The sequence below is a fragment of the Coregonus clupeaformis genome, unplaced genomic scaffold, assembly GCF_020615455.1.
Source record: "Coregonus clupeaformis isolate EN_2021a unplaced genomic scaffold, ASM2061545v1 scaf0073, whole genome shotgun sequence".
Taxonomy (NCBI): domain Eukaryota; kingdom Metazoa; phylum Chordata; class Actinopteri; order Salmoniformes; family Salmonidae; genus Coregonus; species Coregonus clupeaformis.
Genome location: NW_025533528.1, coordinates 528185 through 547053, shown reverse-complemented (window position 1 = coordinate 547053; position 18869 = coordinate 528185). Strand labels below are relative to the sequence as shown.

The 18869-nt window shown below is 41.7% G+C and overlaps 1 protein-coding gene across 2 annotated transcripts in view; it reads right to left on the bottom strand.

The window, feature by feature from the left end:
* The window catches only part of LOC121532035 (calcium-dependent secretion activator 2), a 236643-nt gene that overhangs the window by 137843 nt on the left and 79931 nt on the right, over positions 1-18869 (bottom strand). For both annotated transcript variants that reach the window (XM_041837679.2, XM_041837680.2), the window contains exons 4-5: positions 1118-1198; positions 563-796 (exon numbers count right to left, since the gene is read on the bottom strand). In XM_041837679.2, the coding sequence (XP_041693613.2) occupies positions 563-796; positions 1118-1198 (315 nt within the window). The remainder of the gene's footprint in view (positions 1-562; positions 797-1117; positions 1199-18869) is intronic.

The window sequence follows — 18869 nt, the reverse complement described above, 5'->3', positions numbered from 1 at the left end:
TCCACACTACTGCAGATAAAAAGGGCAGCATTAGACGTGGAGTCAATGGGTCGTGTAAATCCAGTCGAGGCACTATCACAGAATCCCAACCTGCAGCCACAGAGGGGACACTCACATGCATGTAGGAACACACACACACACACACTAAGGAACATCAAAGAGCAGATACGTTTTGTTTATTTTGTCTGGCCCCTTAGTAGACACAATAACCCTCAAGCCGACCCCAGAACAGATAAAACATGTCCCCTGTAGCTCAGTTGGTAGAGCATGGCGCTTGCAACGCCAGGGTTGTGGGTTCGTTTCCCACGGGGGGCCAGTATGAAAAATGTATGCACTAACTGTAAGTCGCTCTGGATAAGAGCGTCTGCTAAATGACAAAAATGTAAATGTAATAAAACTACTAACAGACTAATGTAAATATACGTCAAATATACATTGATCTTTCTTTCAAAAATCAACCAGAATAATCAACACATCAATTATCTTGACTGTGAGTAAGCGACCTGAGTGTACTGCTAAACATCTACTGGGCATGATTACAAGATGAAATCACCACGCACACCTCCAGTGTGAAGGAGAGGACCACATCGGACTTGGAGAGGAATTCTGTCTCGTCGCCCATGTCCAGGAAGGAGTTGTTCATGGAGGAGCGTTTTAGCTTCTGTTTGAAGTCGGGGCCTCCCTTGGACACCGGTAGGCTCTCCAGGTTAGCCATGAGCAGGTTGACAGACGAGCGCAGCTCCTCGATGTACATGGCCTCCATGTCTTTGGACACAAACTTGGGGTACTTCCTCTCCTGAGAGGGAGTTAGAGGAAGAGTTGTGCATCCATTGTTGTAACAGTTTGTAACTACAGTGATCACAAGATGTTCGTTTAAGTATTCTGAAACAGTTGTCAACAATCACCGGCCCAGTGAGCTACACGGTGTCCATCCAGCTTTAACAAAGCTGATTTAACTAATGAATGTGTAGTTGACTAGTTGATTCAGGTGTGAAAGTACTTGGCTGAAGAAAAATAAAATCTGGACACCTGGTAGCCCTCCATGACCAGAGCTGATGACCACTGTTCTTGGCTTACATAGCATTGTTAGTTTGAGGGCTGTAGGTATAGGACTTACCCTGGCTATACTCTCTGCAAGCTGTAGTCTTCCATCCAGCTCCCGGCGGATCTGGGCTGCCTGCTCGTCCACATTGTCCAGCTAAAAACCACAGACCAGGAAGGAGAGTGTTAATCAACCAATCAAGAGTTGAGGACTAGGAAAGAGAGTGTAAATTAACCAATCAAGAGCTGAGGATCAATCAACAGGTTGATCAAGAATGTAAGACAATAAATGAAAAGATATGGGGTGTTTACCAAATAATGTTATTTATTTTGGCAAAAAAAATGTATAGCTCTAAGCAGACATGATAGGATTTCCTTTTGTGGACTGACAAAAATGTGCATGCAGTTTGCAGTTTCCCAAGAGCACATTCATTGATATTCTAAGGCAAACAGGGAGTCTTTTTCTCTAGAGAGGGGGGAATGGCTGGCACAGACACACAGAAATATGTGCAACTGGAGCATTCGCTGGCCAGGATTTTCCATACCCACTCACAAACACACATACAGACATACAAAGCCATTACACACACACAAACATACAAACACACACACCACAATGCTGTTTACACTCGATAAGTCTAAACTCCGAACCCTAATGTGATTTTAAAGAGTGGCACAACTGCTTCAAACTTAACAAGTGACGTTGTTAAGGTGCACTCCAGCGGTCATTTCATGTACTTATTCCAGGAAAAATCTGTGTGGGATCAGAAAGGTCGAGTTTGATCGAACCAGAGAAACACACATAGTCAATCTCCACCTGTTGGTGAGGCAATGTCATCTCATTTGATAAAATGTTATAAGTGATATTCCATGGAACATCCTTGGTATAAATGCTTTCCATCATGTTGCTGTGTGTACTGACTGAATCAGCTGGTTTGGTCAGGGCGTGAGGATCTATGTTAGTATTTCTATGTTTAGGATCTAGATGTGTATTTCTAGGTTGGGCCGGGTGTGATTCCCAATCAGAGGCAGCTGGCACTCGTTGTCTCTGATTGGGGATCATACTTAAGTAGCCTGTTTGCCTACCTTAGTTGTGGGATCTTGTTCTGGATAGGCTTGTATGTGTATAGCCTGAGGACTTCACGTTACGTTGTTTCTTGTTTTGTTTGTATTGTTTATTTGGGTGAATAAACATGTACGCATATCACGCTGCACCTTAGTCTGACCCGTCTCTCAACGATCGTGACATATTCATGTAACTTTAGTTGTTCAAGTCGCTTAAAAGGCATGAGCTCTGCTTTGTTTTTTTGCGTAGGTTGTACCCACTTCATCAGTCTCTCATTCACAATTTGACAAGCACTTGATAATGCCCCGAATTTCCCAGCAGCATCCCCTTTGTGTGGCCGTAATGCACCCTAAAAAAATCCATGCATTTTGCGGTCAGTGGCCGTTTACCCTTGGGCTAAATATAATAATTATAAGTCCCTTCTCCCTGAGTGCTGCGTGCTCCGAAGCACCTCTCACTCACATGGCTCTCTATCATGTGATCGGATCTTTCTCACAGGCTACAAGTGAAGACAGACACATCGGGGACGCAACTACGCGCGTCCTTATCCCATTCCAAGGTGCATATTGAAGATATTGGAAAGAAGAACTGTCCACATTTACTTTTCGTCAGCCAACAAGATCAGTAAGCCTAACGAACAGCAAAAGCACTAGCCTATGTCAATCTACTATCCCCCATAGCACAAAAGTTGACCTATTCTGTGCGAGAAATAAATATTCCAAACATAGACTGGGACAGTTGTGGGATGCGATAGATCCAAAATTAATACAACCACTAGCATCCAAAAACCTTTTTTACGCAACGAGGTTGACGCAACAGATCAGAATGTTTAGCTTAAAATGTTAATAAACTATTAGGCCATTTTTCACATTATAAGCCAGTTAGGCTCTACACCCCTTGTAAAGTGGATCAATGTGCTTAATTTTAAGAAGTTATTTGGCCACTTTAGTTGTTATGCAAACCTTATCAAAACATATAGGCCTATGAGGTGTGCGACTAAGATTTGAAAAAGTCGCAAAAAAAGGTACGTATTGTTTATTGCCTTATGCTGGGCATCATTCACAAGTGATAATATATCATTCACAAGTGATAGGCTAATATTGTCACCCATCAGACTATTCTTGATTTAATATTGTCTTTACATATACTAAATAATATATGTGTGGAATTTATTTTGATTTAGAATGGACAATTATCAGGTACCTGTCTCGAAACGGGCAGGGGAAAAAATACATGTAATCTATGCACTTAAATAGCGAATGGAGGACGCGTTTCCCGTGATTCATTTTCATGCCAGCAAGGTAGGCTATACTCCTGTTGTAGATAAGCAATGTGCTTAATATTAGGAAAGTTGAGAAATAAATATAGTAGGCCTAGCCTATAGAAAGCTGATGGGATCCTCCTCTTTTTTTTTTTATAGAGGCTGTTTTCTCGCGCAATTGCATTACCTATAAAAATGTTGCGCAACATGAGCTCCTGGGCTCTCATGAAGTGTTTGATTAGATTTTCGATTACATTTGCCTTGATGTCAGAGTGATTAGAGGGACAATAGAGTGCTGAGTACCAGGCAGTTAGCAAATTTGGTAGGCTACTAATGACCATCAGCAGCATCAGAGCTTGGAGAAGCCTAATTACCGTGACTAAGCGGTCACGTGGAATTTGACTGCCTTCATGACTCGTGACTGCTGGTGTGGCGGTAAAACGGTCACCGCAAGAGCCCGCAAGAGCCTGCCACGCCAGGTCACACAAGCTAGCAATAAAACCAGTTGTAAAAAACAGATAAAATAACACCTTACTGCACAAAGGGAACTGTGAAGAGACAGCTATTTTATATATAGTGTATTGTTATTTGCACTGTACAGTGTAGTAGACCTAGATATTGTGTATATGTAGTGATATGTAGGCTATGTGTGATGTTTTAAATTGATGTACAGTTGAAGTCGGAAGTTTACATACACCTTAGCCAAATACATTTAAACTCAGTTTTTCACAATTCCTGACATTTAATCCTAGTAATAATTCCCTGTCTTAGGTCAGTTAGGATCACCACTTTATTTTAAGAATGTGAAATGTCAGAATAATAATAGAGAAAATTATTTCTTTCAGCTTTTATTTCTTTCATCACATTCCCAGTGGGTCAGAAGTTTACATACACTCAATTCATATTTGGTAGCATTGACTTTAAATTGTTTAACTTGGATCGAACGTTTCGGGTAGCCTTCCACAAGCTTCCCAAAATAAGTTGGGTGAATTTTGGCCCATTCCTCCTGACAGAGCTGGTTTAACTGAGTCAGTTTTGTAGGCCTCCTTGCTCGCACACGCTTTTTCAGTTCTGCCCACACATTTTCTATAGGATTGAGGTCAGGGCTTTGTGATGGCCACTCCAATACCTTGACTTTGTTGTCCTTAAGCCATTTTGCTACAACTTTGGAAGTATGCTTGGGGTCATTGTCCATTTGGAAGACCCATTTGAGATCAAGCTTTAACTTCCTGACTGATGTCTTGAGATGTTGCTCCAATATATCCACATAATTTTCCTTCCTCATGATGCCATATATTTTGTGAAGTACACCAGTCCCTCCTGCAGCAAAGCACCCCCACAGCATGATTCTGCCACCCCCGTGCTTCACGGTTGGGATGGTGTTCTTCGGCTTGCAAGCAACCCCCTTTTTCCTCCAAATATAACGATGGTCATTATGGCCGAACAGTTCTATTTTTGTTTCATCAGACCAGAGGACATTTCTCCAAAAAGTACGATCTTTGTCCCCATGTGCAGTTGCAAACCGTAGTCTGGCTTTTTTATGGCGGTTTTGGAGCAGTGGCTTCTTCCTTGCTGAGCGGCCTTTCAGGTTATGTCGATATAGGACTTGTTTTACTGTGGATATAGATACCTTTGTACCTGTTTCCTCCAGCATCTTCACAAGGTCCTTTGCTGTTGTTCTGGGATTGATTTGCACTTTTCACACCAAAGTACGTTCATCTCTAGGAGACAGAACGCGTCTCCTTCCTGAGAGGTATGACGGCTGCGTGGTCCCTTGGTGTTTATACTTGCGTACTATTGTTTGTACAGATGAACGTGGTACCTTCAGACATTTGGAAATTGCTCCCAAGGATGAACCAGACTTGTGGAGGTCTACAATTGTTTTTCGGAGGTCTTGACTGATTTATTTTGATTTTCCCATGATGTCAAGCAAAGAGGCACTGAGTTTGAAGGTAGGCCTTGAAATACATCCACAGGTACACCTCCAATTGACTCAAATGATGTCAATTAGCCTATCAGAAGCTTCTAAAGCCATGACATCTTTTTCTGGAATTTCCCAAGCAGTTTAAAGCCACCGTCAACTTAGTGTATGTAAACTTCTGACCCACTGAATTTTTATCATATGTACACTTCAATTGTGAGAGACGGAATCTAAAACAAAAATCCAGAAAATCACATTGTATGATTTTTAAGAAATTAATTTGCATGACATAAGTATTTGATCACCTACACACCAGTAAGAATTCCGGCTATCACAGACCTGTTAGTTTTTCTTTAAGGAGCCCTCCTGTTCTCCACTCATTACCTGTATTAACTGCACCTGTTTGAACTTGTTACCTGTATAAAAGACACCTGTCCACACACTCAATCAAACAGACTCCAACCTCTCCACAATGGCCAAGACCAGAGAGCTGTGTAAGGACATCAGGGATAAAATTGTAGACCTGCACAAGGCTGGGATGGGCTACAGGACAATAGGCAAGCAGCTTGGTGAGAAGGGAACAACTGTTGGCGCAATTATTAGAAAATGGAAGAAGTTCAAGATGACGGTCAATCACCCTCGGTCTGGGGCTCCAAGCAAGATCTCAATGATCATGAGGAAGGTGAGGGATCAGCCCAGAACTACACGGCAGGACCTGGTCAATGACCTGAAGAGAGCTGGGACCACAGTCTCAAAGAAAACCATTAGTAACACACTACGCCGTCATGGATTAAATTCCTGCAGCGCACGCAAGGTCCCCCTGCTCAAGCCAGCGCATTTCCAGGCCCGTCTGAAGTTTGCCAATGACCATCTGGATGATCCAGAGGAGGAATGGGAGAAGGTAATGTGGTCTGATGAGACAAAAATAGAGCTTTTTGCTCTAAACTCCACTAGCCGTGTTTGGAGGAAGAAGAAGGATGAGTACAACCCCAAGAACACCATCCCAACCGTGAAGCATGGAGGTGGAAACATCATTCTTTGGGGATGCTTTTCTGCAAAGGGGACAGGACGACTGCACCATATTGAGGGGAGGATGGATGGGGCCATGTATCGCGAGATCTTGGCCAACAACCTCCTTCCCTCAGTAAGAGCATTGAAGATGGGTCGTGGCTGGGTCTTCCAGCATGACAACGACCCAAAACACACAGCCAGGGCAACTAAGGAGTGGCTCCGTAAGAAGCATCTCAAGGTCCTGGAGTGGCCTAGCCAGTCTCCAGACCTGAACCCAATAGAAAATCTTTGGAGGGAGCTGAAAGTCCGTATTGCCCAGCGACAGCCCCGAAACCTGAAGGATCTGGAGAAGGTCTGTATGGAGGAGTGGGCCAAAATCTCTGCTGCAGTGTGTGCAAACCTGGTCAAGACCTACAGAAAACATATGATCTCTGTAATTGCAAACAAAGGTTTCTGTACCAAATATTAAGTTCTGCTTTTCTGATGTATCAAATACTTATGTCATGCAATAAAATGCAAATTAATTACTTAAAAATCATACAATGTGATTTTCTGGATTTTTGTTTTAGATTCCGTCTCTCACAGTTGAAGTGTACCTATGATAAAGATTACATACATCTACATGCTTTGTAAGTAGGAAAACCAGCAAAATCGGCAGTGTATCAAATACTTGTTCTCCCCACTGTATGTAAACTTCCGACTTCAACTGTATTTCAGTCCTTGATAATGTTCTGTACTATGTATTATGTCATGTTTCATGTGGACCCCAGGAAGAGTAGCTGATGCTTTTGCCGCGGCTAATGGGGTCCTAATGAATACCAACAATTTAGCTGATCTTTATTTTATTTTTTATCAATTTCTCATCTTAAACTTCAAAGGTGGAATTGTACCTCAGAATAACATACCATAATCTGAGGACTCATTAGCAAGTACAGTATATTAGCTAGTATTAGCCATTGGCTGAAAATGTATTAGTAATAATTACATAATCTATATCCATGCCTGATATGTAATTAGACAAATAAAACAGATAATCAACAGTTCTCATTGATAACTTATGGCTAATTAGTAAATAAGGCAGTGTATTTTCATTCCATACAGGAAATGTAAGCGTCACAATAACTTGTCATGTGCAGTGACACAGCATAAACATGGCTTGATTACGAAAACATCGTATTGTTTGCAACCAATGAAATGCAATTTGCCCATTCATCTGAAAGGAATTCTCTAATTAGTAGCTTCAGATGTAAAACTCAGCCATACATAATGACATTAATTTACAAGTACTAGTCTTGACACAAAACAGCCAAAATATCCTATAATTTCAACAGCCACCCATTAAGAAGGCATACAAATGAGAAGGATATATGGTCACTGTCTGTCAATAACCTTCAGCATGAAAAACTTGCTCTTCCAATTCATATATTGCTACATGTTGCTGCTGGCATCGGTCAATTCCAACAAAACAAGAAACATCAGTCAGAAAGGGAAGATTTAAAGCAGTCATTTCCATTTCGGCTGCATGCCTAAACCCTCGGTCTACAGGGGTAGGGATGGCTGTGAATAACGGTTGACTAAATAACGCAGGCATTGGGGCACACAGTTTAAATCCATCATGGTAACTGTGGCCCCTGGGGTTGCAAGAAATAATTACGGAAAAGATCACTTAAAGTGAATTACAGCCGTAGTACAACAATAACCAGTTTCACTGCAGTGCTGTAGGCTCCGTTCACACCTGGTTCCTGAGTTCATGACCAGTAAGTCAATAAACAACAGGTTCCATTGACCAAATTTGTTGGAGCTTGTGGTTTAACAATGTTACAATTTTGTCCCGTGTGAGGTCACACTTCCTCTAAAACACAGGTGTAATGTAATTACAGGTGTTGTAGTGCCAACACGTTCCCACTGTTTCTCTCTTTCTTTACAAATCCACATAGGGCTGACTTAAGTGGTGTTGTATCCATTTTAAAACTAGGTTAAATTTGGAGGCTTACCTATCTCTTCACTGTCGTCACCTCATTGTGTTTTCAGCTTGGAGAGTTCCAATTTTCTCTTTGTTTTTGCGTTTCCGTCAGCACTCCTATCTGACAGAACCTCATTGACAGCCTTAAACTACCTATTCAATTTTTCTTTACATTTTTGTATTTAAACGTTAGATATGGTCCTGCGTATGACCGCTAAGGGACAATGCAGTTCAATCTACCGCAGTCCTGGCTACCTACCAGACAGCGCTCACCTTACTGCTGTCCCCCACCCACTCAGCAATGATGAAATGAATGCTGTTTTAGGTTCTCTGTACTGTGCTTCTCCTCCATGTTCTCAGTTGTCATACATGGGACTTCATGTCCCACTTCTCATCAATGTGATGGCTCGTTGCAGTGATTTATGGCAGAATGTTCATAGAAGTCCAACAATCTGTTGTTAATGCCACGTATGGTGTTTGAGAGCTCACGCTTCAACTTGCAGAGCAATCATTGTACAATTTCTCCATCAGGGCCGTCACGGCTTTTGGACATGACATCTTGTAGTCTGGTTCTAGATAAGCCATTATAGTATTGAAGCCAACATTCTCTACCATTGACAATGGGTGCATATCAACTGCAATCATGTCTGTCATCAGCACTGTGATATTCTCACTCCCTCTGTTATCGCACTGCTGCCAGCAACGGTTTTGGTCACACGGTGCCTCGCTTTTAGCATTGCACATGTACTGCCACTGTAGCTCAATTCCACCTCGGAAAGTTAGCATTTCATCACCTTCTCATTTAGCTTCTCAAAGTATTGCCATATAGGACTCCACTGCTGCCACTTCCATGTCTCACTCTCTGCTGTTTTTCCAACTGTTAACGACGATGACATGTGGAGAACTTTATATCCATGGCAAATAATTTGAAATATGCATATTTCCCACTACTTACAGCATTGTTGCATTAGGTATTTGTATGATGATGATCAGGACCTGTTAGTGGTAGTTTTGTGATAACTGCACTGTGATTTTATGTTTTCGGTTAGGGATTGTTTGTAAACGTCAATGATCCCAAATCCATTTAAACCCCTACTCTAAGCAAACAACAGCGGACTGCATCACTGCCGGACTTCTGCGACTTCGGACCATGGTAACACTTCTCCCCGCGACATCAGTCCTTGCCCTAAACAGGTAACCCTCATTGAGTCTTGTATTAATCCACGAGGCATAGACCAAATGTCACAGTTCTAAGCAATCTTGTATCTATACCATTTCAAGCCAACCCCATGGCTATTTCATATAGAGGGTTACCTACTGATCATAGAATGTTTGTGTTAGAGACTCTGTCTGATCTGAAATCCCGCAGCTGTGTACTTGGACTAATTCATGTAAATGTCAGAAGTTTGATTTTGAAAATGGATCTTATTGTAATTCTGGCTTCTCAAACTTACTGAAACTTGTTTAAAACTGAATGGATATAATGTTTATAGATCTGACAGAGCTGGCAGAGGTGGGGGTATTCATAAAGAACAACTTGAATGTTGCTTTGAGTATTGCCACCTCTGTCCCCAAGCAATTTGAATGTCTTGTTCTAAAATGTGGGCTTTGGTAATAATGCCCAACTAACGTTAGTGGGAGTTTATCGCCCTCCCACTGCCCTCCCAATTGCTCTTAGCAAATTGTCTGACTTGCTGTCTAGCTATGCTAAATCTGAATTATTGTTATTGGGTGATCTTAACCTGGATGGGTTGATGCCAGTATCAGATAGACTATAAGATATTTGTACTGAGCTACATTTTATTCAACTGATAACTAAACCATCCCGACAACTTAAAGCACCCTGAAAAATCTACTATTTTGTCTATAATTCTGACAAACACACCTCATAAGTATACAGCCAATGGAATCTTTGCTAATGAGCTCAGTGACCATTGTCCCATTGCCTGCATTAGAGATACTAAGCTACCTAAATCGTGTCCATGCATTATTACAAACAGAAATGTTAGAACTTTCAATGAGCAACATTTCCTGTATGACCTGGGGTTGTATGATTGGGAGGGTGTGTCCTCTATCTCTGATTCGGATCAGGCCCTTAAATGTTTTACCTCTCTGTTTAACTCTGTTGCAGATAAGCATGTCCCATATAAGAGAGTAAGGGTAAAGGACAGATCTAACCCGTGTTTCACGCATGAATTGTCTGAAAAATTTCATGAAAGAAACTTAGCTTGGGCTAAGGCTGGATTGACTGATTCTACCTCTGACTGGCAGTCCTCCAGACAATTGAGAAATAGATGTCTTACTCTGGTTAGAAAAGCAAAGTCAACAAACTTCTTGAATTGTGTATCTGAAAGTGGTGGAAATCTAGCTAAATTCTGGAAAATGCTGAAATCTTTGGAGAAAAAAAACTCCACCCCCTCATTGCCCCAGCAGGTTATGACAGCCACATAACAGACTAAAATGACATTTGTGGTGCTTTTAATAACCATTTGTGACCGACTGGCTCGATTCGGTCCTTTGTAGCAAAATTTGAAATGTTGTTTTTTACATTGGATAAAAGTAGAGACTCAGAGCTAGAAAATGGTATATCATACACTGCAGTTGAGGAACAATGGGAAAGTAATTCTGCTTTGAAAGTTGATAAACTTGTAACCCCACTTTTGAGAAATTGGCCCTTGAATGTTTTGGTACACCTACTGGAGAGCTCTTCTTTGTCTACACCCATTCAGCATAGTTCACACCCTCTTAAGCCTTAGCTCCACCCATCTCTTTAAGGATTCACATGTGAGGCCATGTGCTAAACAGAGTGAGTAAGGTAGTGTTGTAAACAACCAAAGATTTCAAGACTAAAAGTGGTGAAAGTAGTAGCAAAAATACACTTTATCTAGTCCTTGGCCTAAATCCTCTGACTTTGGTGCAGGTCATGTTGTTCATCACATTACCGTCTCTGGTAAACACACACTATATCAAGTAAAATCTAAGTTTATTTGTCACATGCACAGGATACAGAAGTTGTAAATGGTACCGTGAAATGGTTACTTGCATATTTGCATAGTAGCAATATCAAAAATAGAAAGTGTCCAGATAAATATTTTATATAATTATTAGATGATTCTTACTCGGACACACTTGTCTAAATTGATGGGTCATGTGAAAGAAAAGCTATAACCACCCCCCAGCCACATCTAGCTAAGTGGATGGGTCACTATTGTCTAGACATGTAAACAGGTTCATGAAATACAATAGATGACCGTAATCAACCCCAGACAACGAACTAGGCTCGTAATGTAAAAAATGTATTTGTATTTACAGATGGCATACAAGTTTGTTATTTAAGTTTGTTGTTTACGTTTAAATGCCTCTCCTGTGAAGTAGTGACGTGTGACATATGCCTAGTTTCCTGAAACGAGTCACATTTTGCCTCAGCTGGCCATCTATTTAAAAGAATGGTTTCTGAAAATACCTCAAGTTCCACTAGAGGGAGTCCTTTATTCACCTATAAACAGATAGCAGAGAATAATGCAGTTCCAGGCATTCACTTTTACATTTTTAATTTTACTATTTTATGTCAATTATGTATTAAGTGCCTTGCAAAAAAAGGCATTTAAAAGGTACTTAATCCACAGGAGTTCATGCGCTTGATCCCTTTCTACTGAAACTTTGACCCACATTTTGTATTTAACAATTGCTTCCGGTGCAATCCTTAAGATCTTGAAGGCGGCGCATGTCCTCCCCCTTTAAAAAGGTTGAGATCCTTCTGACCTAGATAACTACTGCCCAATTTCTTGCCTTGCAAAAATATTAGAATCACTGGCAAACTCTCAGCTAATAACTTTTTTAACTTCAAATTATATTCTTAATGTGTACCAGTCTGGTTTTAGACCTGGACATAGCACAGTTTCAGCAGCTTGTCTTAAATTATATATTAAATTGCTTAGATCATAGGAATCATTGTGCTGCCATGTTTATAGAGCTATCCAAGGCCTTTGATACTGTCGACCATCCTCTACTCATTCAAAGGTTGTCTGAAATGGGCCTCGACTAGGCATCTTGCAAGTGGTTTGGGAACTATTTGTCAGACTGGGCACAATGTGCGCTTTCTGACGGTGTCAAGTCAAGTTCCCTCAATATTACTAAAGGTGTCCCGCATGGGTCGATTTTGGGACTTGTCCTCTTTACTATTTATATAAATAATATTGGTCTATCTGCAAAAACCTGTGAAATTCATCTGTATGCAGCTGACACTGTTGTGTACGCTATTGCCTCTAAGGCTGATCAGGCTTTATTGGAGCGGCAATCTGATTTTGTTGCCTTGCAGAAAGTCCTTGTTGATTGAACATTTGTACTTAATGCTGGAAAAACTAAATGTATGCTGTTTTCTAATTCTCTTATGAATATTTCAGAAGGCTTACACATGTATGCATTGGATGGTTCTTTCATCGAGCAGGTTCACACACATAAATATCTGGGCTTTTGGATTGACAATAGTTTGACGTTTAAAAAACATATGGATTAGCTAGTTAAGAAGCTAAGATTCAAAGTAGGCTCATTTTATAGAAATAGATAATGCCTCTCCCTAAACAGCAGGATGCAGATTGTACAGTCAACTTTCCTGCCAGTTCTTGACTATGGTGACACGGAATGCAGCAACCTTTGGATGCCGTCTACCATAGCGCCCTTCGCTTTATCACAGTTTAATACACATCAATCCATCCTGTATTAAAAGGTTGGCTGGTCCTAATTAAAGTCCCGTAGATCACTTCATTACTCCCTTTTTGTTTACAAAGCTCTACTATACAAGCTTCTGACCTACCTAACTTCACTGTTAAAATAAAGAAAATATGAGACACCAAACCCGTTAACAGGGATGGTTAACTCTCGAGGTTCCACTAGTACGTACTGATCTAGTTAAATCCGCCTTCACATTTAGTGCCCCACATTTTTGGAATAGCCTACAAAACTGTACATCTAGACTCTGGTGCCTCTAGGGCAGTCTAGGATTTTAATGTTTAATTAATTTCATGAGAATTGCAACTCTTTGGATTGAATGTAAATAATTGTATTTGTGGTGTTTGAAGCTGTACAGACGTGGTCAAAAGTTTTGAGAATGACACAAATACTAATTTTCACAAAGTCTGCTGCCTCAGTTTTGATGATGGCAATTTGCATATACTCCAGAATGTCATGAAGAGTGATCAGATGAATTGCAATCAATTGCAAAGTCCCTCTTTGCCATGAAAATGAACTTAATCCCCCCAAAACATTTCCACTGCATTTCAGCCCTGCCACAAAAGGACCAGCTGCCATCATGTCAGTGATTCTCTTGTTAACACAGGTGAGAGTGTTGACGAGGACAAGGCTGGAGATCACTCTGTCATGCTGATTGAGTTAGAATAACAGACTGGAAGCTTTAAAAGGAGGGTGGTGCTTGACATCATTGTTCTTCCTCTGTTAACCATGGTTACCTGCAAGGAAACACGTGCCGTCATCATTGCTTTGCACAAAAAGGGCTTCACAGGCAAGGATATTGCTGCTAGTAAGATTGCACCTAAATCAACAATTTTTCGGATCATCAAGAACTTCAAGGAGAGAGGTTCAATTGTTGTGAAGAAGGCGTCAGGGTGCCCAAGAAAGTCCAGCAAGAGCCAGGACCGTCTCCTAAAGTTGATTCAGCTGCGGGATCTGGGCACCACCAGTGCAGAGCTTGCTCAGGAATGGCAGCAGGCAGGTGTGAGTGCATCTGCACGCACAGTGAGGCGAAGACTTTTGGAGGATGGCCTGGAGGTAGCAAAGAAGCCACTTCTCTCCAGGAAAAACATCAAGGACAGACTGATATTCTGCAAAAGGTACAGGGATTGGACTGCTGAGGACTGGGGTAAAGTCATTTTCTCTGATGAATCCCCTTTCTGATTGTTTGGGGCATCCGGAAAACACCTTGTCCGGAGAAGACAAGGTGAGCGCTACCATCAGTCCTGTGTCATGCCAACAGTAAAGCATCCTGAGACCATTCATGTGTGGGGTTGCTTCTCAGCCAAGGGAGTGGGCTCACTCACATTTTTGCCTAAGAACACAGCCATGAATAAAGAATGGTACCAACACATCCTCTGAGAGCAACTTCTCCCAACCATCCAAGAACAGGTTGGTGACGACCAATGCCTTTTCCAGCATGATGGAGCACCTTGCCATAAGGCAAAAGTGATAACTAAGTGGCTCAGGGAACAAAACATAGAAATTCTGGGTCCATGGCCAGGAAACTCCCCAGACCTTAATCCCATTGAGAACTTGTGGTTGATCCTCAAGAGGCGGGTGGACAAACAAAAACCCACAAATTCTGACAAACTCCAAGCATTGATTATGCAAGAATGGGCTGCCATCAGTCAGGATGTGGCCCAGAAGTTAATTGACAGCATGCCAGGGCGGATTGCAGAGGTCTTGAAAAAGAAGGGTCAACACTGCAAATATTGACTCTTTGCATAAACTTAATGTAATTGTCAATAAAAAGCCTTTTACACTTATGGAATGGTTGTAATTATACTTCAGTATACCATAGTAACATCTGACAAAAATATCTCATAACACTGAAGCAGCAAACTTTGTGAAGACCAATACTCTGTTGATTCTGTAATTTGTAGTTTATTTTATTTGTATTGATTATTGTGTTGTATTGTCGTCCTCAGGGCATTATTGTAAATGAGACCCTGGTCTCAATGGGTTCCCCTGAATAAATCAAAGTTAAATAAAACATTTATAATACAGATGTTAGATCTTAATTTGACCAGTATTCTCGCAGCAAAATAATCCTGCAGCAGCAGGATTTGAACGTTTAATCCATAATGTTGCTTGATCTGTGGTTAGGCTATTAACTGGCCAAAATAGCCTATATGAAAAAAGTGCAATACTGTTAATATAACCTTGTCTTAGTGCAGATTTTCCGTGAATCTATGTAAATCATGAAGCTCATCTGCATTCCTATGGTGCAGGAAAATTCTCAGCAAAAAAGTGATCAAATTAAGATCCTACATCTGTACACACACTTCAGCTTTATTTATTCTTGTTGAATTGCTCCCATTACTTTTCTCCTGTTACACAGCATTTCTAATTTGCATCATTTATATGACAACAAGGCATATGAAGCTATTAATCAAAGCCATCAAACAGGTTTGACGTCGACACATCTAAACTTTTGATCCCTTCTGTCAAGGACTCTGCAGATACTCCACGGAAATTAACAATCCTGGGAACGGTCCTGAGGTCCCGTCTTTAAATCATATTCGGCCGGGGATACCAATCCTGTCTCTGAAGGTACATTCTGAACCCTGAACTCAAAAAGCGGACTGGAGGAAAAGGGAGTTAAGCCAAGGGCTTTGATGGAGGAAGGCTTTGGAGATTACTCTGGGTTTGATTACGTTGGCTGGCTGTATGTCTGGGCAGCTTCCTGGTGCCTGAGAGGCACACACACACACAGACAGAGAGAGAGAGAGAGAGAGAGAGAGAGAGAGAGAGAGAGAGAGAGAGAGAGAGAGAGAGAGAGAGAGAGAGAGAGAGAGAGAGAGAGAGAGAGAGAGAGAGAGAGAGAGAGAGAGAGAGAGAGGAGATTATAAGCAGAATGAAATATGGAAAAATAGTGAGAGAATAAGAGGGTGAAGAAGAAAAAGGGTATCTAAAAACAGAGAAAGATGCAGAGAGAGAAACCAAGAGAGAATGAGGGTAGAAGGAGGGATGAAGATAACAGAAAGGAGTGAGAAAGAGAGAGAGCTCAATATGAGAGCTGACTAGCGGCGGCTGTCTAGGCGAGCCAGCGCTTTGCGCCGTGTGATAATTTATTAGTCTTTCCTGCCAGCTCACCTACTCGCCCGCCTCCCCTCACCTCTGCCTCCGACCACTAACGAGAGACGACAGTGGTGAACACGGCCGAACACCAGGATGTGATTATTAGAGATTGAGGGGAAAAATGTCAAGCTATCTGCTCACACACACTCTCTCACATACCCCCCCTCTCACACAGTTCCTCCCTCCCTCCCTCTCACACACACACACACGTCTGCCTGCTGTCTGTCACTTCACCAAGGGATGCCACCCACTCAGAGCAGCTGCAGTCCTCCACCTGCACACCTGAGCAATCTCATCCCTTTGTTTCTCCCCCTCTCTCTCCCTCCATTTCTTTCTTTCACTCCACTGTCTTTTTCACTGTCCCTCAATACATATTTGGCTGAAGTCTTATGGTTTACGTCATTTTCTTTATTGAGGTCCCTCTCTGGCTTTAGATTATTACTGAGACACACCAGAGGTTCAGTATCTCAGGGATACTATTGGCACTTCAGTCTTCATACAGCTTGCGCAAAACACTCAAAAAATAGACTTGCGTATAAACGGAATGACTCATGAATGAATGTGTGAATATGGAGGGAAGGAAAGCCTATGAGAGAGAGTGAGAGAAAGAGCATGCGAGAGAAAGAGGATCAATCAAAGGCAGTCAAACAAATCGATCGTATGATAGAATGTACAAACAATCCCTCACACCCTTATCAAATGCCCATTCCAAACACATTAGAGCTCTCGCCTCTCTTGCGCCATTTCATTTTACATTTTAGTCATTTAGCAGACACTCTTATCCAGAGCGACTTACAGTTAGTGAGTGCATACATTTTCATACTGGCCCCCCGTGGGAATCGAACCCACAATGCTGCCGTTGCAAGCGCCATGCTCTACCAACTGAGCTACACGGGGCCTATTAATGCAGGGTTGCCAGATCAATAGCTGGGAGAGCCTAATCAATGGGTCTCTATACAGAGCATTGTTCCAGAGAGAGGCATCCAGAAATAGCTGTGATGAGTCTAAGATGACGCTAGGATGCATAGCCAGCGTTTTACAGGCTCATAACCAAATCTGCTATTTTTGTTTGTTTTTGTTTGTGCTGATCATAAAAAGCTTCTGGACATCAGAACAGCAACCACTCACCTCGATCTGGACGAAGACTGTGGTGACGAGTAAATAAACCACCTCTACCCTCTGTTCTATTGTTAAATTTGCAATCGCTGGAGAACAAACTTGACAAGCTTCGTTCGAGACTATCCTATCAACGGGACATTTTGTCAAATACTCCAGCCACCCAAGTCATAGACTGTTCTCTCTGCTACCGCACGGCAAACGGTACCGGAGCGCTAAATCTGGGACCAAAAGGCTCCTGAACAACGTCTACCCCTAAGCAATAAGATTGCTAAATACACTGAACAAAAACATAAACGCAATGTGTTGGTCCCATGCTTCATGAGCTGAAATAAAAGATCCCAGACATTTTCCATGAGCACAAAAAGCTTATTTCTCTCAAATGTTGTGCACACACTTGTTTACATCCCTGTTAGTGAGCATTTCTCCTTTACCAAGAGATAATCCATCCACCTGACAGGTGTGGCATATCAAGAAGCTGATTAAACAGCATGATCATTAAACAGGTGCACCTTGTGCTGGGGACAATAAAAGGCCACTCTAAAATGTGCAGTTTTGTCACACAACACAATCCCACAGATGTCTCAAGTTTTGAGGGAGCGTACAATTGGCATGCTGACTGCAGGAATGTCCACCAGAGTTGTTGCCAGAGAATTGAATGTTCATTTCTCTACCATAAACTGCCTTTGGCAGTACGTCCAACCGGCCTCACATCCGCAGACCACGTGTATAGCGTTGTGTGGGCGAGCGGTTTGCTGATGTCAACATTGTGAACACAGTGCCCCATGGTGGTGGTGGGGTTATGGTATGGGCAGGCATAAGCTACGGACAACGAACACAATTGCATTTTATCGATGACAATTTGAATGCACTGAGATACCGTGACGAGATCCTGAGGCCCATTGTCGTGCCATTCTTCCGCCACCATCACCTCATGTTTCATGTTTCAGGATCTATGCGAAGGAGATTTGTCGCGCTGCATGAGGCAAATGGTGGTCACACCAGATACTGACTGGTTTTCTGATAGATTTCTTTTAAGGTATCTGTGACCAACGGATTCATATCTGTATTCCCAGTCATGTGAAATCCGTAGATTAGGACCTAATGAATTTATTTCAATTGACTGATTTCCTTATATGAACTGTAACTCAGTAAATTTGAAATTGTTGCATGTTGCGTTTATATTTTTGTTCAGTATAGTTAAATAAATAGCTATTCGGCTATCTGCATTGACCCTTTTTGCACTAACTATTTTTGACTCTATGACACACACTGGACTCTACCCACACACTCACACTGACACTGACACTCCAACACATACACACACTCACACATAACACGTACACACCAGCACACATTCGCCACACACACACTTACACAGTCATCACATACGCTGCTGCTACTGTCTATTATCTATCATTTTGCCTAGTCACTTTACCCCTAACTATATCTACCTCAATTTCCTCGTACCCCTGCACATCAACGAGGTACTGGTACCCCATGTACAGTACCAGTCAAAAGTTTGGACACACCTACTCATTCCAGGATTTGTATTTATTTTTTACTATCTTTTACATTGTAGAACAATAGTGAAGACAGCAAAACTATGAAATAAAACATATGGAATCATGTAGTAACCAAAAAAGCTGATGACAGCTTT